We start from the raw sequence: 25,076 nt of genomic DNA, 5'->3' as shown, positions 1-25,076 counted from the left end.
CACCTCTATTCACAATGTATTTATATTTTTCGGGGTAGACTGTCAAGCCAGCCTTATCGAAATTGTAATTATTTGATAAAGCCAATTCCTGAAAAGTCACTCTTAAATTGTCGTAGTACTCTCTATATTTCGGATGAAACAAAACCTCTTTTTTTAGTTGTTCGCTACGATTCTCAGTCGAAGCTTTGAATGATGTTCTAGGATGGAGTTGATAGCCTTTCTATATATGAATCAAGACATCTTTGGACGATGAGATTCAGCTTGAAGTTGCACTTTTCAATGCCCCAACTCGGCAGAGGTAAGCAAATGATGGACGATTGCTTCTTTCTCTAGACTTTAGAGCGTTGCTTGTAATAGACTTTGTCCCAAGGATCAAATTGTTTTTCCATGATTTTTGTTTCCGTTTTTGAAGGTCGCAGATGATTTTGTATTTACCCTATTGCATTGGGTAGATAAAACACTGCCTGTTAACTAATCGTCCTAAGCAGTAAAGCAAAGGCCATGGGCCTATTCTGAAAATGATGTTATAAAATCCATCAAATTAAATAACAATGGACCCAAATAAAATTACAGAGGAACCAAATTAAACTGCCTTAAGTTTATTTTTTCATACTTTTTGAAGGGCAAATCGAATTTTTATGTATGTTTTCCATTGTTCCATTATATGTAGCTTTATTTTGCTTTGTCTCTTCTATTGACTGTCTAATGAATTCCACCCAAAGAAGAAATAAAAGAAGGTCTGAAGGAACTAGGAAATGGTCCAAAATTTTAACGGTAGTAAAAAATTAAGCTGAAATTATGAGCTTGATTTACACCTTCCTTGGATCAACAGATTGAAAGAGGTTTTCAATAGCAAAATAAACCTCAATTCAATCCAAAATTTAATAGCTGGTCAGCACAGAACACTGAAATCCGTATTAAAAAAGACGAGGGTAGCTTCGAATAAACATTCAAAGCTACTCCGGAAATAAAAATACTTGTGGGAAATATTGAACACTGCTGTCATCTTGAATCTATGGAATAAGTTTCATATTCAATTATGTTTACTATATCTGGATCTTTCGGTGAAATTACGACGGATTATTTCAACTCAAAATTTTCGATCCGCTTGAAACTTTCAAGTTTGTTTACTGGGCAAAGGCTCAAATTATTTCTCAGATGCGATGGATTTGGAGGACTAAAGTTTACAAATAATATTTTAGGCGTTGATTGGTTTGAGAATTTTGTCTTAGAACTAAGGGATTTAAATACACAAAATAAAACTTGAAAACACTATCATTTGTTTTAAATCCAATAATTTCAACTATTTCAAAGCCAAAAATATGGACTAGAGCGGTCCAGAACTGGAGTTGTTTTATGGCTTGAACCTACATCAACTAGCTCCTGGTGCTATGAAAATGACAACAAATATATATAATGATTAATGTAATGTTTTTTGGCTAAGAGGATCCAGCACACACACACACAAGATATTTGTTCGTCCTTGTAGACCGCCTGAAAAAGCTCAAGAATTATTTTCTGCGTGGCTAGAACCTTGTTGCACTAAGCGCCTTTACCAAGTGAACCCTAATGATGACCTTCCAGTGCTTGCTCTTTGCAAAAAAAAACAAAATTTTGCCTTAAGATTGGCTTGAAAGGAGTGACTTGATTCTAGGTGTTTTTTCTTTGCCCGGACCAAAAAAGTAAAACATTCTTAACGCCAATTACTATTCTTCTGCCTTTTATCAGCTTGGAAGTTCCATCCATCCCTTCCATGGAAAATCATCCTGGAGTTTCAACCTCTTTGAAAATCCCACTCCTCGGAATTTTTTTTTTTATGCTGATGATTTTGCCTGAAAAATTCTTTCTAGTATATTTTCATTTGACAGAAATACTTTTTTTTTAATTCGGACTGGTTTTCAAATCCTGCGGGAAATCCTTCCCTCTATGGAATATTTTTATTGGAAGCCAGCCCTCCCTTATTGAAACGATCTGAATGGTGTTTTAATTTGATACATGTTCCCTTCAACAGTTCACCTAGGCAACTAACTGTAGACTATACTTGTCTAATGACTAAATAATTTCCATTACTCTGGTTCTACACAATCTCTTTCATCAGAGCAAATGTATAGGAACACTTGCATTGAACTGCATCTACTATGTAATCTACAGAGTTGTTCGTGATTCTAGCTTGCTAATAACTCTCAATAAACAAAAATATCCCGGCGCCCCTAAATTTCTGCTCTCAGCATACAATCAGGCAACTAATAAACCCTACGGCTATATCCTATTGGATCTTAATCCAATATAGGACTATGAACTACAAAAAGTTAAAAATAATAGTGAAATCTATCAAATTGAAAAGATATTAAAGACTCGTACTCACAGGGGTAGGAAACAGTTACTTGTTCGATGGCTAAGATACAACTCTGATTTTGATCCTTGGATCAGCGTTGAAGATATTGACAATGCCCAATGACGTCTATGTAACATTTTTGTCCAACGTTTCCGATCCTCTCTACAACGACTTGAATAAGACAGGTTATTTTTGGACGAAACTCTCCCCCACCATCAAATTTGACGGTGCATATGAAGTGGCTCTTGTCGACTGTATTCTCAAAAATACCTATGACATCCTGAGAAAGGATTGTGTGTATGATATAAAAGTTATACCATTCGATTGGTCACTACATATGACAGGCGACCAACAATGTAATTTAAATCTTAAGAGCTTGAATTCCCAAACTGTCAAGAGAAGGTAGAATTTATCATACAAAAAAATAGTCGCTAGAGATACTAAGTATTTTTGTGTAATCTAATTGCATTGTTCTGAAAACTAAGTTTAGAACTATGTATTCCAATGCAACTAAATTGCATTGTCCTTTAACAACTTTCACAGAGATAAATTATAAGTCTTCTGGAAACTAAGTGACAGCTCGCTAGCAAAAACTTATAAAATTAAACTTTTCTTTGTCGAGAAAAATTCCAAAGTTAAGTCTTAAAGTAATAATGCGTACCAAAATTCATGTAGCCAATTGGTGTATCCCTGTCCAGTAGTGATATTGGACATACTGTCTGAACCAATAGGACCAGTGTAATATACTTTTTAGCAACGCCTGAATGTAACCTCCGGCGAAATCGGAGAGGATAGATAGTTAGAGCTTAGCAATTTTGCGCCAGTTGAGAGCCAGTCTATTATCAGTCTTTGAGGAGTCTATTTTGCAGCCTATTATCAGTTTTATCATGAGTCTATTATGAGGCTAGAATGAACCTATAGCGAGTCTAGAATGAGTCTTTAGCCAGTTTACAGTGAACATTTGAAAACAGTCTAATGTATGTGACTTATCTATCGCATTGTATATGCCCCAGTCTATAACATTGTCTTAGTGTCTATGACTGTGAAGTGTTATACCTGTACTATTGATATTCCTGAGACAACTCTGTACCGCTAATGTGAGTAAAAAATAAATACATTACTTGCTTAATTATATCTCTCTATGTTAGTATTTCTCAAGATAATTTGTCCTTGTGGCTCCAATCGCTCCCTAAGGAATCTGAATCCTTTCAATCTGATTTCGACTCAGCATGGCCATTAATATATGCTCCCCGTTTGAACCGCTGATTTATTTCCCCGCTACACGAAGGTCCCCCGCAAACTATGGTATGATACTCGCGTAACACCAACTGAAGAATTAATCGAAAACCCCCCATAAAGAATTAATTGAAAAACCCCCCATTAGAATAATATTGCATGTTTGACCAAGCTTCATAAGAATGGAGTTAGAAATATGGAAATGGAGACAGTTATTTTTGATGCACTAACTCACCATGCGGGTATTCGAGCGGACAACGTTTGTGTAACCTTGCTTCACAGACTAAATGGTAATCAAATAAATTCTACAAAAGAATGAACGGGATGAATGGCAAGCCAGACCTCAAAAATTAGTATGGAGGTATATTAAAAATCAGTTTAATTCAACTTTTATTGTCTATGACTACGAATGCTTAATACCGAGAGGGAAAATATTTGATTGTTGTGCCTTTTAGGGGTGTATAGTCTTTGGTGCACGGGAATACTTTTTAAGACATCATGTTGAGATACTCTAACCTCTTTTAAAATAATGTCATTTCTTGCTAATTTAGGAATGCTAACTATAATCTAAATTAGCGTTCTTTGTGTGTCTATCCAATACCATTTATAAAGGTTTCCGGGCAAATTTTTGGTTACTCTGGGCCATGTTCGTCTTTTTGTAGGTTGCAGCTATCATAAACCATAGGTCCGTTTTTTTAGCAATAAGATCTTACATCTTTCTGTAAAGATTATCGTTTTTTAACTCATCTTTGTTCTTAGATCTTACAGCTCACTGATGTTAGCAAAAAGTGTGAAGACCTGCCACTGTTCTGCCATATAGAACAATGATGAGAGAACTTTGATGATCTACTCATCATTGATATCAGACCGCTGATCAGAACAGAATGATGAAAGTCGTTTGCACAAAAACGACCAAATATGTAAGATCTTTGTTCAAAGATTTCACTTTTAAGCGTTTTCTGACAAAAGAAGTACGATATGAGCACATTGATGAGTGAAAAAACGCCCCTAATGTCTAGGCAACGCAGGGTTGTCACCAGCTCAAAAATAAAATCCTGATTTTTCTTCTAAGAAAATCCCGAGAAATCCCACAACACGATTTTTGGACTATGCAACATAGGGCTGCACAGTGATGACGTAAAAATCAAAACGCGTAATTCGAAGTACGGTGAAACGTGGTTTCTAGTTATAACTAACAACTGATTGTCAATATTCTTAGTAATATTTCTGTGAAAACGTTCTGGTGGATTAGTAGGATCAACGACAAATATTTTAGGCCAAAGCAATTCACCAAAGTTCCGAAATAAAGTGTCGACGCATCCACGTTTCATTGTTATTTGAACTCCCCGCCCAAGAATTGACGTCACGCTTCGCAGCCATATGGCGCGCCCAGACTATCCAATTTCTGGAAAATGGGACAGAAATCTGGAAAAAGGAATAGTCGTCCAGACTAGGCTGTTTTTTCAGAAACTTGGTGTTTTTTCAGAAGATTTCTGTACAAATTTATCGGCGCTATCCTCATCAAATCTGTTTTTCTGAGCCAAAACCTATAGAAAACAAATTTAGAGCCTCAGTTAGACAATTTACCTTTTTTCTATTCAAAACCATCTTATACAAATTTTTGTTTATAGCTTATCCTGTCTAATCGTCTCCTTCTTCTGAAATTTTTTCCAAATAAGCCGTCCACACTGCCACTTCCGTCCCATTTTTTCCATTTTCTGACCCTCTGATTCTTCCTGCCCAGAAAACGTAAAAATAGGACAGGAGACCTGTCTACATTCCAGGATTTCCGTCCCATTTTTCCAGAAAATGGATAGTCTGGACGCGCTAATATTCAATATGGCTTGGCAAGCGGTAAACGTTGCCTTATATCACGTCCCTTTCCCTTTTACCATACCTGCTTTTCTGTTTAGCAAAATTCTCGCCAATCAAGAAGGGGACAGCGGAACTATCATTCGTCTTACAAAAGCATCCTTTTGAAATAAGTATCCTTTTGAACAGAATAAGTATAATGCATACGCTTTTAAATTAAATTTCTCTGAGATTAACTTTGAAAAGAAATTCCTCGCTGTCTTTGTTTTGCATTCGCCGCTCGTCATTACATTGGAGTCGAATTTTCAAAAGTCAAATCCCGAACGAAAAAATCTTTGCCCTAGTGTGCAAGCGCAAAGCCAGAGGGAACAAACAAAATCAGAGAATATTTGTGATATCGTTCAGAGAAAAATGAGTAGAATATCAGCCAAAGTCATTAAAAATCTCTTTTTAATAAAAAAATCCTGGTTTATAGCAAAAATCCCGGTTTTTAGCAAAAAATCCTGGATTTTTGTACAAAAATACCGAAAATCCCGGACACCAAAAAAATCTCGGACCGCAAAAAAATATCCCGGAAAACCGGGATTAATCCCGGACGGTGGCAATCCTGAGGCAAAGACCGTTCACAAGTAAAATTCAGTGCTTAGCTAGATACGCAAGACAAGGCGCTTGGCTAGACATTGACTTCTAGACTTTAGAACTCAATGTCTAGGATTTTCAATTACAGCCAATCAGAATGCGTCAAGTTCCATTATTTTCATCATATATGTTCACATTATAAAACTGAAATTAAATTTTTGTTTTCTCATTAATTGTTTTTTTATTTTGGGCAAATATGCAACACCAGACATAATAGTGAAGCCTACTAAGGCAATTGTTCTTTTTATCTCATCCATTATCTTGTGACAGTAAAACTAGGGATTACAATTTTGACAATTTTGCCCGAATAGGCTCTCTTAATTGGCTAGAAATGATAATTTGAAACTAAATTTGTAGTTTTAGCTAAGCACCGAATTTTACTTGTGAATGGTCATTGCCTAGACATTGAATTCTGGCTAGACACGTGTCTAGACATGGCATTCTAGCTAGACACGCTTATGAACGCTGCTTAATAAATGAGGTTTGAATTGTTATAAATAAGTATTTTTGGAATATGTTACTCTTGAGCAACTTATTTATAAACTAGATACATATTGTTAAGCACTTTTCAATAGCTTAAATAGTGGTGATAACTTCTTTGTGTGGTTACAAAAATGAAATACCTTTGGGGCTCCTTTAAAGCGGTTTTCACAAGCGTGTCTAGCTAGAATCCCATGTCTAGACACGTGTCTAGCCAAAATCCAATGTGTAGGCAACGACCGTTCACAAGTAAAATTCAGTGCTTAGCTAAAACTACAAATTTAGTTTCAAATTGTCATTTCTAACCAATCAAGAGAGCTTATACGGGCAAAACTTTCAAAATGGTAACCCCCAGTTTTACTGTCACAAGATAATGGATGAGATAAGCGAAACAACTGTCTTGGTGCGCTTTACTTTTATGTCTGGTGTTGCATATTTGCCTAAAATGAAAAAAAAAACAATTAAAGAGAAAACAAAAATTAAATTTCAGTTTACAAAGGTAAACAAAAATGATGAAAATAGTGGAACTTGACACATTCTGATTGGCTGTAATAAAAAATCCTTGACATTGAGTTATAGAGTCTAGAATAATTGGATTTCATCATGAATCCAAATATTACATTCATTTCCGTTGCAAATTATTTTCCAAATTGCTTTTAAGCTTCTTTCAAAACAGTAAAACTTCTTTCATAAAAAACAAACACTTTATGGCAGCTACATATACAGTTCTATAAATATCAGATAAATAGCACTTAATAAAAATAAACTAATCACCCATATCTAACTCTTCATCGTCAATTTCTGATGCACTAGGGGTGTCACTGACTGGTGCTCTAGGGGCCCTATTGATTCCAGGGGGATAGAGCTTTGTAGCTTCATTCAAAAAATTATGAAGTCGGTCTTTTCGCTCAAAATTTTGCAGTAACAAGAAGCGCAACACATACTGCTCCATGTATGCTGTTTGCATCCCTGGTCTTTTAGAGTGCTTTTTGAAGCGTTTCCACAGGGATACCACCAGATGGCTAATTTGACATTGTATATATATACAAATCTTTGAATTAGAAAACCGACCAACCAGTATTTTAAGCCTAGGAGTCCAGCTTGACATAAGGAAACGTATTAAAAAAACAATTCTTACTCCACAATATGCAAAATAATCCTAGTTAACACATTTTGCAGGGGGAGAGCCTTTATCTTCACTTCTTTCCTTGTTTTTCCTATTTTTCTAAGAAATTCATGAATTTCTTAGAACCTATATAGCCTATTCACAGAACATATACCCTACCCCCCTAATGTGCAAATATATGTCTTGAATTGCATCCTCAATCTAAATATAACATTCATTTGCATCACAAATGAACTTTATTCCCATATTAGCCATGTGGTGGATGTCCGTCTCCACAGACTTTCTATATTTTGAGTATGATTGGAACAGTCCTGTGGATCAACAAAATTGGCTGAATGATTGATTTTGTAATGAGTATATCCATGGCTGGACAATGTACTATAAGTTCCCCATTTATCACTGTAAATAATGTTTCTAGGCTTAATGTATTTTTTTAATAATAGTAATTAAAGTTTCCTTGTTTCTTTGGAGGCCTTCTTGGCCATCAGTCAGGGGTACAATAATTTTTTTTTGCTCTCTCTCTCTATTCCACCAAGAACCACCAAGTGACATAATTTATATAGTGGTATAAATTTGGATTAGACTCTGGTGCTACGCCGGCCCATCGACTGAACGCTGCCAACAAAAGGCCTGGTTGACCGCAACCGAAGTGTCGCAACGCCGCCGGCGCGCCACACTCGCGCTGGCGGCGTTGCGACACTTCGGCAGCGTTATTGTTCCTCTGACTGATGGCCAAGAAGGCCTCCAAAGAAACAAGGGAATTTTAATTCCTATTATTAAAAAATATATTAAGCCTGGAAGCGTTATTTACAGTGATAAATGGGGAGCTTATAGTACATTGTCCAGCCATGGATATACTCATCACCAAATCAATCATTCTGTCAATTTTGTTGATCCACAGGACTGTTCCATTCATATTCGAAATATAGAAAGTCTGTGGAGACGCTTCAAAAAGCACTCTAAAAGATCAGGGATGCAAACAGCATACATGGAGCAGTATATGTTGCGCTTCTTATTTCTGCAAAATTTTGAGCGAAAAGACCGACTTCATAGTTTTTGATTGAAGCTGCAAAGCTCTATCCCCCTGGAATCAATAGGGTCCTAGAGCACCAGTCAGTGACATCCCTAGTTCATCAGAAAGTAATGATGAAGAGTTAGATATGAGTGATTAGTTTGTTTACATTAAATGCTATTTATCTGTTTTTGTTTTGATGAAAGAAGTTTTGCTGTTTTTAAAGAAGATTAGAAGCAATTTTCAAAAAATTTGCAACAGAAATGAATGTCATATTTGGATTCAGGATGAAATTCTGAAGCCAGTGGTAAGTTTTTCCCAAAAAATGAATAATTCGAACTGTTTAGTATTTCTCAAAAACTGTTTAGCATTTCTCAAATCAAATCACCGCTCAACAAGATTTAGTATTTTTAATATCAAATCACTGCTCAACAAGATTTAGTATATTTCAGTTCAAATCGGAGCTTTCAGCTAAATTTTGTATTTTTCAAATTGAATTGCTGCCATGACATTTCTGTGAAAAAAAACAGGAAAATTGAAGAAACTTAAAGAAGCTTAGAAGTAATTTTGAAAATAATTTGTGACAGAAATGAGTGTTATATTTGGACTCAGGATGAAATTTTGATGCTAGTGGTATGTTTTTTTTATCTATATGATTAGTCTTTTAATATAAACTTTACCTGAAATTTAGACAGACATCACATGTGATAATAAAGCAGCCAAATTAGATTTAGAGTCCAAAACACAGAGAGCACTGGGGATTCTATAGACAACATCCACTACAATTGAGAATGTTTGATTGTGTGTTTTTATCCAAACAGACTCCACTCCATTATTAGTCAGAGAATTAAAACGAATGAGACTAACCTTTAGTCCATCTTTTATATATATGATCACTCCTCTGTTTCAAAGTTGGGAATTCTGGTTAGGAAGAAGCTGGTAACGATTGATTTTAATTTCATTAAGTGATAAGACTGACAAGGCCTTTTTTGATGAAACTTCTGTAATTACTGCAACATCCACGTCTTCTGTTATCATACAAAAGAAAAGTTCGGAAAGCTAATTAGGGGAGCTTTCAACATTGGAGCTAAGGAGCTTCATTCCTTGTGAGGTAAAAATCTGAGAGGATGCAGGACTAGAGTATGCAGGAGCCAAAAAAGTGGTAAAATTGTTGGATCTTACCAGTGGACAGCACTATGAAACGACAAAAAAATAATAGTAGGTCAGCAAGTTGTTGCAGAAGAAATAAAAAAATGTCAGCATCAGACAGGTTGCACTATTTTGATCACTACTAAACAGTTGAGGGACAAGATTTTGGTGGTGCAAGTCCATAATAATTTAAAAACTCGACAGGGGTAGGAAGCACAAATATTAGTGGGACTTTGGAGCGGTCGGGGGGATCGCTCCAACTGGCAAGTTTTTTGAATGATGGCACCCTTACGAATTATAAAATCCCCGTCTCCTTTAGCTTTTCTACGTTTTGACTTTTCAATTAGACCTCTGTCCTTTGTCTGATCTTCCTTTGGACTATCACCATAGAAACTGATAGATCCTTTTTTCTAAATTCAGTTGATGGCATAGAGAAAAGAAAACGAGGGCAGCTACCAGAGGGTTGATGGCTATTTGAAAGTCTTTATTTAGACTGGGGGGGTGGGCACCAATGTCAACTCCATGAGTCTGTAACGGATAATTTTACAGGAATACCGCATCATGAGTCTGGGTGGGGATTCCATATACAACAATATTCAAACGTCTTACAAAACACTGACGCTCTGAACGTGCTATCTGACAAACATCATTTTCAATTAGATGGGCTACAGAAAGTTGAGATAACTGAGAAGACACTGTATAAGACAATAGACCATGAACAGTTGAAACAGAGCAAACTGATTGTAGTGAATTTTCAATGTGTGATTCCCTGTTGGCAATATCACTAACCAGGGCAGAAATGTCACTTTTAATATTAGTTCTCAGTTCGGAAAGTGTTTGGTCAACCGATTAGTGGTGGCAAACTCCTTCTTAAGATCTACCCTGAAAGATTTCAAGGAATGATCCATAACAGAAGCTATCTTTGCTATCATAGCCTGCTCACTAAAGGGGAAAGGGGGAGGGTTAACTTTGCAGCCTGGACAAGACCATGAACAAGTAAGTGATTGCGTCATCTTGATTAATAATTTGTATTCACCAAGAGACAGGTCTAAACTATCATCACAAATCCACTTCTCACAAATGTCACACTCTATGGTCGAGGACACCTCATCCAAAAATGTTTTAGCCCCTTTTTTCTTTTGTAGTTTTCCTGTATCTATTTTTAGGATGAGGAGGTCTTTTCTATTTTGGAATAGAGTTAAGTCAAGCAAATGAAACTTCATAAAATGAATCTAAGGCCAAGAGAATATACAATGTAAGGGCTTTTAAGCTAAAATCACAGTCCATTTCTTATTTTTTGGGCTTAGAAGATTATGTGGTAGACAGGACCTATCTAAATTTTCATACGAAACAGGTCACCTGTTATTTGGCGTTTATTCTCTTTTTTCTTTGGCTCTAGGTTTTGAAAAAGTGAGTTTTATGATCTTACTATGATTTTAAGCTTTTTACGGTTTTTTCCCCAAACTTTTTAAATAGTCTTCAATTTCCAAGCTGATTAGTGTGTAAATGGAGCATGTACGCGTGTGGCATGGTTTTAGGAAAGATGAGCCATCGTTGATAAGTAACATTTGATTTGAGAATAACAAATAGTCAAATAGTGCACCTGGATGGTGGTGGGGGGGGGGAAGGGTTGGCTAGATATTATTCATTTTAAAAGTTTAGTTAATGAGAATATAAATGTCGTATAAAGTGAATAAAGAATTCGGTAGAATGATCTTGGTAGATTTGTAAATGCTTTAGCTGAGATGAATCGTTATTATTGCTTTGAATTAAACATAAAAATGGAGACAAAACAATCAAATATTATATTCAGTAAATAAAAATGTGTTAAAAAAGTAGCCTCCAAGCCTTAGAACCAAGAAATGTAAGTTTTTGTAAATATTCCAGATTTTTTAAGTTTAAAGACGTGGCTCTGAAATTTTAAAATTATAATTCCTAAGGACCATTCAAATTCTTTTCTCCAAACAATTTTTTAGTAGCTAATTTCAGCAGTATTTTGTGCGTTCCGTTTTATTTTGGCATGTAGCGCACTGACAGTCTTAGAATTGGGATTAACATTGGAAATTGGGACAGAAAATTCAGCTTTAGTGGAGAGTTTGACTTTCTTATTTATCAAAATCAAATAGGAAATTTAAAGTTGTGAAAAGGTGTAATACTTGAAATATGAAAGGGTTAAATTGGTTATATTCTTTGAATGCAAAATGCGGAGCCAAACTGTGAAAAAAACTTTGGGAATTTTGAATAAATACCTTTGGATTAAGAACCTGAAAATTTGGCTTTTAAAACTGTGAAATCAGAAATTTGTTAAGATTCTTGAATTGGAAAGGTTTTTGTTGTGGAAAATCCACTCGGACTTTCACAGTGCTTTCCAACTTCCTTTATGCTGTTTTAAATTTTTTACTTCCCCGGCATCCTTTTCAACTTCCTTGACTTACTGAAGTCTTTTTCCAACGACTATGGCTTTCTCCAATCTTTTTTTGGGCTATTCTGACTTTCTTTACGCCTTTATCAAATGTTTTTGATCTCCTCCAAGTTCTTTTAGTTCCTTTGAGCTTTCTTGTGTCCCTTTCGACTACCATTATGCCTTCAATCTTCCCTTAGTTGCTTTCGACTTCCCTTGTGCCATCTCGAGTTAATTAAGCCTTTTCAAACGTTCTAGGTCTCCTCAAATTTCATTTAGTACCTTGAAACTTTCTTTAGCCATGTTTGGGTTTTGATGGTCCTTTCTATTTTTTTAGTTTTGAACATCATTCTGGACGTTTTCACGTCCACGTTTAAGTTAGGCTTTGTTTATATTCAAAATTATTTAACATCTGTCTTTATTTTCAATTCAACCTTTTGTTATGTTGTTTCTCCTGTTTTTTCTAAGATATACTGTAGCCGATTCAAATAACCGCGTCTCTGGCTCGCAATTTTTCTGGCTTTTCGTAATTTTTCTGGCATTTTTTGCAATTTTTTCTGGCTCGCGTTTTCATGTACACGTTTACGTTAGGCTTTGTTTACATTCAAAATTAGTTAACGTCTGTCTTTATTTTCAATTCAACCTTTTGTTTTGTTGTTTTTCCTTTTTTTCTAAGATGAACTGTAGCTGATTCAAATAACCGCCTCTCTGGCTTGCAATTTTTCACTCCGTCTGTTCATTGCTAAAAAAGGGCAAAAGTCAAGCTCCACGTGATTTGCTTTTCATTGTTAAAGCTAGTAAAAAAAAAAAAAACTTACAACAAGATCTTCTGTTTCTCAATGGTCTTCCAGGCAGGTATCCAAGGTTTTGTTTTCTTGGGGGGGGGGGGCTACCCAAAAATGTTTTTTTTTCAGTAGGGGAAGGGGGCTTAGTTTGTTTTCCCTGTAACATCAGCCGATAGAAATGCCGATAAGATACTGTATGAGAAGAGAAATACAGTGAGGCAAACCCATGTGTTGTGTCATATGAGTTTAATTCTCTGGAATAGCCTCCCGGTAAGCATGAAGACCTCCGTTTCGGTTTCTTCATTGAAATCCCAGATGGGACAGTTTCTCCTCAGTCAAAATGCAGGGTGAGAGCAGATTTCTTGTTAACTTGCTTTTTCAACGGAAAGCAAGGAGCAACATTAAAACATAAAACAAGCAGAAACTATTCCGCTCTCCCTTTTGCATATTAGGTCTCGTTCTATACCTATGTAAAAAATACAGCGAACTTTGAATTGAAGTTATCAAGTATTTTGCAGTAGGTTGCATCAAGACATGGCTAATTGTAGAAAGAGAAAATCCAAGACAGATAGTCCAAGTAATTGAGAGGCAAATCTTCAAATGGCTGGGGTACGGTTAAATGGCGGGAGTAAGCATGACTCTCTTATTGGACACATAGTTGTTTGTTAGTTTTTGGAAAGGCATGCCTGCCTAGAGACAGGCATGTTGACCAAGAATTTAAAATTGACATAAGACCATTAGATTTCCTGTAATGAGAGGCAAACAAGGCACGCCCGCTTATGGTCTTAAGAAGGTTAACCATGACAATAGAATTATTTTGCTTGAAATAACAGGCAAACAATCGTTTAAAGCCATCTTTATCTTTCAAATAGTATATATTCGTTGCCTAAGCTCAGCCCCACATTCTGAGAAAATTTCAATTTTTCACAAATTTTTGGGTCTCTTGCCCGAGACTATGAGTAGGTGAGCCCCTCCAAAAATTTTCCTAAATTCCTCTCTTGCCTAAGAACTTATTCACGGATGCCTAAAGCCGTGAACAGTTAGACTGTTTCCTTAGCGGTAACCATGCATGCGCTACACACATACCAACAATATTTTTTTCATTTTCACAAGGGGTCCCAATCTAGCCTATGTACATCGCTTAGCCTTCATTCCTTAACAAATAAAGCCCAGATAGTCAGACCCCAACACTACAATATGAAAACTGAACGCTAAAAAATGTCTAAAACATGGGATCATTAGACCAATGCTCAGGCGGTAACCATGCGCTACACACATATCAACAATATTTTTTTATTTTCACATGGAATCCCGATCTCACCCACATTTGCCGCTTCCATTATACAAGCCCAATTTCTTGCATTCTATAATTGTATCCTATAATTGTACCCTTTTAATAGTGAAAATTTTCATTTTTCACTGTTTTCAATGCATAGTGACCCCTTCATATAAGGTCTGTGAATTATCATCAGGGGTTCAGGATACAAATTTTTAATTAATTATTAGACAAAATTTGGACATTTTTTAGCGTTCAGTTTTCAGATTGTAGTGTTGGGGTCTGACTATCTGGCCATAGAGTCCTCGGCCATAGAGTGTGACATTTGTGAGAAGTGGAATTGTGATGATAGTTTAGACCTGTCTCTTGGTGAATACAAATTATTAATCAAGATGACGCAATCACTTACTTGTTCATGGTCTTGTCCAGGCTGCAAAGTTAACCCTCCCCCTTTCTCCTTTTGTGAGCAGGCTATGATAGCAAAGATAGCTTCTGTTATGGATCATTCCTTGAAATCTTTCAGGGTAGATCTCAAAAAGGAGTTTGCCACCACTAATCGGTTGACCAAACACTTTCCGAACTGAGAACTAATATTAAAAGTGACATTTCTGCCCTGGTTAGTGATATTGCCAACAGGGAATCACACATTGAAAATTCACTACAATCAGTTTGCTCTGTTTCAACTGTTCATGATCAATTGTCTTATACAGTGTCTTCTCAGTTATCTCAACTTTCTGTAGCCCATCTAACTGAAAATGATTTTTGTCAGATAGCACGTTCAGAGCGTCAGTGTTTTGAAAGACGTTTGAATATTGTTGTATATGGAATCCCCACCCAGACTCATGATGCGGTTTTCCTGTAAAATTATCCGTTACAGACTCATGGAGTTGACATAGGTGCCCGCCCCCCCCCCCAGTCTAAATAAAGACTTTCAAATAGCCATCAACCCTCTGGTAGCTGCCCTCGTTTTATTTCCTCTGTGCCATCAACTGAATTTAGAAAAAAGGCTCTATCAGTTTCTATGGTGATAGTCCAAAGGAAGATCAGACATAGGAAAGAGGTCTAATTGAAAAGTCAAAACGTAGAAAAGCTAAAGAAGACGGGGATTTTATAATTCGTAAGGGTGCCATCATTCAAAAAACTTGCCAGTTGGAGCGATCCCCCCGACCGCTCCAATGTCCCACTAATATCTGTGTTTCCTACCCCTGTCGAGTTTTTAAAGGAATATGGACTTGCACCACCAAATCTTGTCCCTCAACTGTTTAGTAGTGATCAAAATAGTGCATCCTGTCTGATGCTGACATTTTTTTTTATTTCTTCTGCAACAACTTGCACACCTACTATTTCTTTTTTTGTCATTTCATAGTGCTGTCCACTGGTAAGATCCAACAATTTTACTACTTTTTTGGCTGCTGAATACTCTAGTCCTGCATCCTCTCCGATTTTTACCTCACAAGGAATGAAGCTCCTTAGCTCCAATGTTGATAGCCCCCCTAATAAGCTTTCCGAACTCTTCTTTTGTATGATAACAGAAGACGTGGATGTTGCAGTAGTTACAGAAGTTTCATCAAAAAAGGCCTTGTCAGTCTTATCACTTAATGAAATTAAAATCAATCGTTACCAGCTCCTTCCTAACCAGAATTCCCAACTTTGAAACAGAGGAGTGATCATATATATAAAAGATGGACTAAAGGTTAGTCTCATTCGTTTTAATTCTCTGACTAATAATGGAGTGGAGTCTGTTTGAATAAAATCACACAATCAAACATTTTCAATTGTAGTGGATGTTGTCTATAGAATCCCCAGTGCTCTCTGTGTTTTGGACTCTAAATCTAATTTGGCTGCTTTATTATCACATGTGATGTCTGTCTAAATTTCGGGTAAAGTTTATATTAAAAAACTAATCAGATAGATAAAAAAACATACCACTAGCATCAAAATTTCATCTTGAGTCCAAATATAACACTAATTTCTGTCACAAATTATTTTCAAAATTACTTCTATGCTTCTTTAAGTTTCTTCAATTTTCCTGTTTTTTTCACAGAAACATCATGGCGGCAATTCAACTTGAAAAATACTAAATTTAGCTGAAAGCTCCGATTTGAACTGAAATATACTAAATCTTGTTGAGCAGTGATTTGATATTAAAAATACTAAATTTTGTTGAGCGGTGATTTGATTTGAGAAATGCTAAACAGTTTTTGAGAAATACTAAACAGTTCGAATTATTCATTTTTTGGGAAAAACTTACCACTGGCTTTAGAATTTCATCCTGAATCCAAATATGACATTCATTTTTGTTGCAATTTTTTTTTTAAATTGCTTCTAAGCTTCTTTAAAAACAGCAAAACTTCTTTCATCAAAACAAAAACAGATAAATAGCATTTAATGTAAACAAACTAATCACTCATATCTAACTCTTCATCATTACTTTCTGATGAACTAGGGATGTCACTGACTGTTTCTCTAGGATCCTATTGATTCCAGGGGGATAGAGCTTTGCAGCTTCAATAAAAAATAATGAAGTCGGTCTATTTACTCAAAATTTTGCAGAAATAAGAAGTACAACACATACTGCTCCGTGTATGCTGCTTCCATCCCTGGTCTCTTAAAGTACTTTTTGAAGTATCTCTACAGACTTTCTATATTTTGAGTATGAATGGAACAGTTCCTGTGGATCAACAAAATTGGCTGAACGATTGATTTGGTAATGAGTATATCTATGGCTGGACAATGTACTATTAGATTTCAATAAAAACTTATATGCCCCAAGGTCATAACTTATAACTCTTGCCCTGAAGACTGTGGGGGGAGTGTCCTGCTCAAAGGTGTTTTTTCCTGAAATTTAAACTGCGTGAAACTAAATGGTTATCTAAAAAATTTGATTGGATGTATTTGGGGAAAAGGTGGGCATGATAGGGGGTTAGTTGCCCTCAAATCACTTTCGACCATTAAAAAGGGCACTAGACCTTTGAATTTGCAATCGAATAAGCTGTTTTTGAAGTTTCTACGACAAAGATTTCAATACAAACTTATGTGCCCCAAGGGCATAAATTATAACCCTTGCCCTGAAGATTGTGGGGGGGGGGGAGTGTCCTGCTCAAATGTACAATTTCCAGAGATTTCATCTGCGTGGAACAAAATGGCTATCTCAAAATTTTGATTGGATGTGTTTGGGGAAATGGTGGGCTTGGAAGGGGTGTTATTTGCCTTCCAATTAATTTCGACTATTAAAAATGGTACTAGCCAATTCAATTTCAAATCGAATGAGCCCTTTTTGCCTTTTTGAAGTTTTTATGACAACGCTTTCTATAAAAAAAAAACCTTATATGCCCCCAGGGCATATAAAATCACTTTCGACTATTAAAAAGGGCACTAGCCCTTGAATTTCCAATCGAATGAGCCTTTTTGAAGTTTTTATGACAACACTTTCTATAAAAAACCTTATATGCCCCCAGGGCATAACTTACAACCCTTGCCCTAAAGGTTGTGGGGGAGAAAGCAAGATTGAATGTGTTTGAGGAAATGGTGGGCGTGAGAGGGGGTTAATTACTCTCCACTCATTTCGACTATTAAAAAGGGCACTAACCCTTTCAATTTCCAATCAAATGAGCACTTTTTGATATTTCTACAACAACTTTCTACATAAACCTTATAGGCTATGCCTCCAGGGCATAACTTACAACCCTTGTACTAAGGGCTCTGAGGGGGTTATCATCCTGAAATACCTAATTTCCAGAACTTTCAACTACATTGAACAAAATGGATATCTCAAAATTTTTATTGGATGTGTTTGGGGAGATGGTGGGCGTAAGAGGGGGGTTAGTTGCCCTTCAATCAGTTTCGAATATTAAAAAGGGCACTAGCCCTTTTAATTTCAAATTGAATGAGCCCTTTTTGAAGTTTCTACAACATCACTTTTTATAAAAATCTTATATACCCCCAGGGCATAACTTACAAACCTTGCTCTGAGGGCAGTAGGGGGGGGGGAGCGGTTATCATCCTTAAGGACCTAATTTCCAAAACTTTCAACTATGTTGAATAAAATGGCTATCTAAATATTTTGATTGTATGTGTTTGGGGAAAAGATGGGCGAGAGAGGGGGATTAGTTGCCCTTAAATCACTTTCGACTATTAAAAAGGGCATTAGCCCTTGAACTTCCAATCGAATGAGCCTTTTTGAAGTTTTTATGACAACGCTTTCTACAAAAAAACCTTATATGCCCCAGGGCATAACTTACAACCCTTGCCCTGAAGGTTGTGGGAGAGTGTCGTCCCCAAAAACATAATTTCTATTTAGAAATCAACTACGCTGAACAAAATGGCTACCTAAAAATTTTGATTGATGTGTTTCGGGATATGGTGGGTGTGGAAGGGGTGTTATTTGCCCTCCAATCATTTTCGACTATTAAAAAGGGCACAAGCCACTCAAATTCTCAATCGAATGAGCCATTTTCGATGTTTTTACGAAAACTGCTTCGATACGAAGTGCCCTGCTCTAAAGGAAAAAAATTAAATAAAACATTGAGCCAACATCGTTCTTATATTCCCTTAGGGCATAACTTAAAACCCTTTCCCTGGGGTTTCTGGGGGAATATCCTCCTCAAAAGTATATAATCTATATGGAAACCGTGTTTTTAAAACACAAAAATATTGGGACTTCCTTTAGTTGGGGGGGGGCTCCCTGAAAGTTTTAAAGGGAAAATAAGGTTTTAAATGGAAATCTTTGAGTAAAGCCCAAGAAAATCTTAATTTAGCTGGCCTTGAACATTTTTTAAAGAGGATATCTTAGATAATGTAGGTTTTAAAGGAGAATCTTGGGATAAAGTAACCTTCAAAGGGTTTTTAAATGAAATTATTAGGTTTTTAGAGGGAAATTCCTGGGGGTAATATAGGTCTTTAATTGAAATTCCTGGGGTAACTAAATGCTCACAGGGTATTTAAAGAAAACAAGAACACTAAAACTCCAAAAACTAAAACATCTGAGTATTAAAATAATGAAATCACAGAAAATAAATAGTTAAAACTGAACAAACGAAAAAATTGTCAGACATGATAAGAACCTTCTCTTATTATTAAATTCTGATATGATACTGAAAAATTTTGAAAGTTATAAAAAATCTAGCATGATACTAGCATAATAGATAACAACACAAGCATTTTTTTTAACTATGTTAAATTGTGTTAACTTATTTAGAGTTAGGTTTATTTGGGTCCAGTAAGGATGCCCACACGCTTACTGAACCCAAATGAATCTCACAATATCAGACTCGATTTGATAGTACCAGAAAATATTTCATGGCAAGTAAGACTTTGATAATACTATGTAAGATTTTGCTAATAACTTGCAAGATTTTGATAATACCTTGCAAGGTTTGGATATTATCAGAGGATTCTCATTATATCATGTGAGATTTTGATAATGTAGCCGAAGATGTTTGATAATATCAGGCAATATTTTAAAATTACCGTACAAGATTTAGTAAAACTTGGCAAGATTTTGGTAATATCAGACATGATTTTGATACAACCATTCTAGATTTTAATAATAACAGACAAGTTTTGAGTGCAGCAGAAATATTTTATTAATACGAGTCTGATTTTGCTCGTACTATACTAGATTTTCTTAATGCCTCTCAACATTTTGTTAGCATTATTTAATATTTTGATAATGTCGAGCAAGATTATGATAACACTTGTTATGATTTCGATATTAACAAACATGAAATTCACAGCAAAATGTAAGATTATGGTAATAGTAGATAGTATTAGAAAACATTTTGTTAATGTCAGGTAAGATTTTGGTAATACCATGCATGATTTTGTTAACAGCACGTAAGACTTGGGTAAAACCAGAGAGGATGTTCATAAAATCTGACAAGACTTTGATCATACAAGACAAGATTTTGTAACAGCTAGAAAGATTTTCTAATATAATTTAGAACACTAATAATCAAATGCAAGATGTTTAATAGTTTTGATAATGTTTGATAGGATTTTGATAATCTTGATAATAGCAGACACGATTTTGTTTGTACTTTATTAAATTTTGTTAATAGTAAAAATGATTTTGACAGCAGCATATTATATTTTGGTATTAGCCGACAAGTTTTGATAGTATCTGAAAATATTTCTTAAATGTAAGGTAAGATTTTGAAAATACCATTTTAGGACACTCATAATGCAATGCAAGATTCTGATACTATCAGAATAGTTTTGATAATATTCAAAAGGATTTTGATAATATTGATAATAGCAGACACGATTTTGATAGTTTTTCATTAAATTTTGTTAATAGTAAAAATGATTTTGATAGCACAATATTAGATTTCGGTATTAGCCGACAAATTTTGATTGTAGCTGAAAATGTATCAGGCAGTAAAATCGCGCTGCCTATGTAAAGAACGATGTTGGCACAATGTATTACTTTTTTTTTATTTCCATACCAGAGCACTTCGTATTGAAGGGGTTGTCTTAGAAACTTCGAAAAGGGCTCATCATTGGAAATTGGAATGGCTAGTGCCCTTTTTAAAGGTCAAAAGTGATTGGCGGGCAACGAGCCCCCCCCCCCCCCATGACCATCATTCCCCCAAACACATCCAATCAAAATTTTGAGATAGCCATTTTGTTCAACCTAATTGAAAGTTTGAAAATTAGGTCTTTGAGGATGACACCCCCCCCCCCCCCCCGTCCTCAGGGAAAGGGGTAGTAGGCGTAGTTGAGGCGTAGTTGATTCCCATATAGAAAACATGTTTTGAAAATATGTTCAGGGCAAGGGTTATAAGTTATGCCCTGGAGGCATATAAGTTTGTATTGAAATGTCGAATTGAAATGTCTTCACCACACCACCCCCAGAATACTCTTTGTTATTCACTCATTCGTCGCTGTTTTCTTTGTAGTATTTCTGTATAGACTTCTTTTTTTTCAAATTCCTCAAAATATTCCAAAATAAGTCAATGAGGATACTTTTTTATATTAATTATAGTTCATCAGTTAAACATCGTTACAGAACTTGTGGGATTTTTCCTTTGGACCAACTACGTTTAATTTTCACTTCTAATATTTGCCATGATTATTTGTACGGTGTCGCCTTCGAATTTTTCAGGGATTTTCCAACTAACTTCTACTAGCATATTTACCCGACAACTCATAGATCTGATTTGTCGTTCGAGATTCGTTCAAAATCGAGAGCGTATTTTAGTTTCCATCAGACTAGATCAAAAATCAAGAAATCAATTCCAGCTATAATCCGAGTTATATGGTTAGATAATCGAGTCTTTCAACAGAAGATTAAGAATTTTCGAAGGTCAAAGTCGCGGAGCAATGTTTATTTATTTTATTTTTTAGTGTTTACATTTGCTTGACAAGTTCATTTAAAGCTACTTTAATTTTATTATTGTTTATTTGGCAGAGCTTATGTATGTCATTGTTTTTAAGACTGTGAACTGTTTTTTTAAGATTGTAAGCTATGTATATTTGTGTCTAATAAAAATATTATAATTCTAACCAAATTTTTTTCAATCGAATGGTAAAAAATAATTTGTTTTACAGTTTGTTCAAGGTTTAACCGTTTTTAGACTGTACTAAATAGCAACGAAGACCATACTGCCTTTCCATCATAAACAATAAGCGGAACAATAAGGAAATTTTCCAGTCCTGGCTGAACTTCCTTGAAGTACTGATGCTAGGGCTGTTTTGAAAATTTTTGTTTAGTTTTAACGATTGAATTTTAATGTGAGTTTCTTTTATATTGGTTGTTTCTTCATTTATTTTGCTGAGGACGGCCTTTTGATATAGGGTTGAAATATTCATTTAAAGTTGCGTTCCACTGTCTTATATAAAAAATTTCCATATTGTTCTACTTATTGATTATAGACTGTACTAATAATACAACGTACAGACCATACTTAATTTTATTTTAAGAATGGTGTCTAAAGTTTTATGTTTTGTTAAGCTCTACATAAAGAAGATTAAAAATAGCACAAAAACTAATTTATTTACATAGAAGCCAAAAATTAACACACAAACACTCATATCTAATTCAAAGAATATGATTCTATCCCTGAGCTTCCACATGTTGAACCAGATTCTGGTAATTATTTTCACTTTCTTTGATAAAGGGAATTAAGAAACCTTTAGGGAAAATTCAGCTACCATAATCGAAAGTGCAATACGTGGGGTTAATACAAGTTGGGGTAAAACACGGGTTTGTGAATTGTTGGACGGTTCTAGTTTAGTACTCAATAACATTATTGGTAACAGATCAGCTCAAAAAGATGAGTGCAAACGCATAAAACCAAATTTAAAAAATCACAAAATCCTTCCAGTCAGATTAAAATGATTGCCTAGAGACCACCTATATTAATTATTGTGTTACAATGCAAATTTTAAATGAGATATTCCGTTCAATTAAAAAATAATATGTGGGAGCCAAGGGAATGGAAGAAGCAGTTCTATGTTTCAGTTGTTGTTAAATAAAAAGTTTGCACCAGTTAATAGAAAAACTGCCATTGAACTGTTCAATCATATGTTCTACTGGAGACACAAAGTTACTGATGAGACGATTTTTTTCATCTTCAGGAACAGAGATACTAATAAACGGAAGTGATATTGCAACAACCTTTAACGATCGCATTAAACAAAGTTCACGGACAAAAGACAACAGACACACACGGGGACGTCGCAATTCAGACAATGTGCACTGACATTGTATATCTGTCATAGACATTTCGCAGGATCGGAAACGGCGGCCGTGCAGAGAAGATAGACACTGATTATCATGAACGGCAAGGTATATCAAAGACTGGGCATGTATTGATGCCGTAAGATAAACCAAATCAGTTTGGGTGAGTTTGCACTCTCCTAAATTTAGATATAACAATCCACACTTTAAATTGCAAAGCAAAGACTCCAAGCCTCCTGCAATCAGAATATGGGAAAGATCAAGATATCTTAGATTCGGTAGGTCAGACATACACGGAGCAAACAAGTCAACGGTCACCCGGCTGCTTTGAAAATCTAAATCGTTTTGAAATTGAAAATCACAAAAACTAAGAGCAGCCAGATTTTGGTATTTGGGATTTCTGAGCTCCATCAATAGATTCCTCAAGTCAGCATGTTTCGAAAAAGCAATGATAAATTCCAAGCTTTTCAATTCACTTGAAGTAAAACTAATCATCTCTCTTACTTTGTCACATGAGTTTCCAATTCCAAATATTTCTAAGTGACCCAAATGTACTAGAAATGTACTTGTACTTTCAGGATTGATCTCTGGGTTGTCCTTCAGTACACTAGTGAGCTGATCAAGCATATCTTCACCAATTTGTATATCTAAAAAAAATTTTCGCAAAGGATTACAGTTCACTTCCTGAGCTTCATTCAAAAGGTCAAAAAATCTTGGTATTCGGGAGTATTTTAATTTGTTTTCTCTATCAATATCTTTCATTTGGATAACTACGCCTCTTATATCTAATATCTTGAGAGTAAATTGGTCCCCTTCTAGAATAAGCTCTATAAAAAAAGTAAATAATTTTAAGGCATACGTGTATCTATCTATATGTGAAAAGCACTGATAGTGATGATCCGATAGGGTATTCACCAGCGAAAAAGATTCTGAAGGCCAGTTTTTCAAGAGGTTCTTAACAGTTAAAGAGTCTTTTGCCAGAGCCACATGCATTAAAGGATTGTACAAAGATAATGGTAGTCTCACATGATCAAAATTTCCGTAGTTGCCTAAGAAATTTAACGACAGGGTTTTGAGGCAAGGTACTCTATTCTCAGAAGAGGATTTACAGGAAGGACATTTAAGAGAGGAACACAGAGGAACTTCCTGGCAGAGAAACGGTATATGAAAACTTCCAAGCTCATGAAACATGATACACCATCCTCCAATTGACTGTCTATTTTCAAGCAGATTGGTTTTGAGCCTTCGATCTTGAATTTGAAAGCTTTGTTGACACCGAAAAACCCTTGACGTAGCATACAATCCTTCTTCGTCCATCCTCTACTAGATATCTAGAAAGGAAAAATGCTTTTAAACTTCAATTTTAAATATAGATCAAATTACAAACCTAAGAAAAAGTAATAAGGCATTAGGGAAAACAAGAGAGGTTGGGTGGGGGATGTCACAGTATTAGATTTGGTCACAGTATTAGATATTGAAAATATTAAGCAAATTACGTATGCAAGCTCCCTTTTCACATAACAATTTGAGTTTCAAGTGCAGACTTCAAAGACAAAGTGGCACCGATGATTCGACAGTGCAATTTTGGAACCCCTGTTAAAATTTTCCTTGGAGCACCATCTCTTGAAGCCGTTGTTATATTGTGACAGCACAAAACGTGGACACTATATCCCATACACCCAGATAAGAAAATAATATTCAATTCAACCAGTTTCCTGTTTTCAATACAAAATGAGCTCCCAACAATTTTTTAGCTATGTAATGTTCGAACTGTAATTACTTTTTTTTTGCAAAAAAAAAAAAGTTGGGATCAGCACCAATGCGTCAAGATACATCTGATCTTCTTTTAAATGTAGCCACATTGGCCTTTTCTTGATAGAATTAAATTAAAATGGTAGTAAATAATACATTGACGAAACTACGTTCTAAATGTCGAAAATTTTTGGTTAATGTAGTGGAATACCAGGCCGACTAAAAATGTTCCTTCCGCCAAATTCAAACGCAGATATTGGCTTCTATCTTGAAATTCATTTCTTTTGAGAATATCTTGTAGTACCCTTGTCAAAATTTTCGACAGACAGCAACAGGCCCTGTCAAAATATAGGTGACAGTCGAAACTTCATTGAACATATAAAACAAATG

The 25,076-nt window shown here is 35.5% G+C and overlaps 1 protein-coding gene across 4 annotated transcripts in view; it reads right to left on the bottom strand.

The window, feature by feature from the left end:
* Positions 1-22,251: 22,251 nt before the first annotated feature.
* Positions 22,252-25,076, bottom strand: part of LOC148947515 (uncharacterized) — a 91,796-nt gene continuing 88,971 nt past the window's right edge. For all 4 annotated transcript variants that reach the window (XM_089096113.1, XM_089096112.1, XM_089096111.1 and 1 more), the window contains exon 2: positions 22,252-24,265. In XM_089096113.1, coding sequence (XP_088952239.1) covers positions 22,722-24,251 — 1,530 coding nt within the window. In that variant the 5' untranslated portion in view covers positions 24,252-24,265 and the 3' untranslated portion in view covers positions 22,252-22,721. The remainder of the gene's footprint in view (positions 24,266-25,076) is intronic.

This window comes from Artemia sp. Qi Xiang Cuo, chromosome 10 (assembly GCF_049724085.1).
Source record: "Artemia sp. Qi Xiang Cuo chromosome 10, ASM4972408v1, whole genome shotgun sequence".
NCBI lineage: Eukaryota > Metazoa > Arthropoda > Branchiopoda > Anostraca > Artemiidae > Artemia > Artemia sp. Qi Xiang Cuo.
Note: the sequence above shows the minus strand (reverse complement) of the source record. Positions and strands in the feature narration are given on the sequence as shown.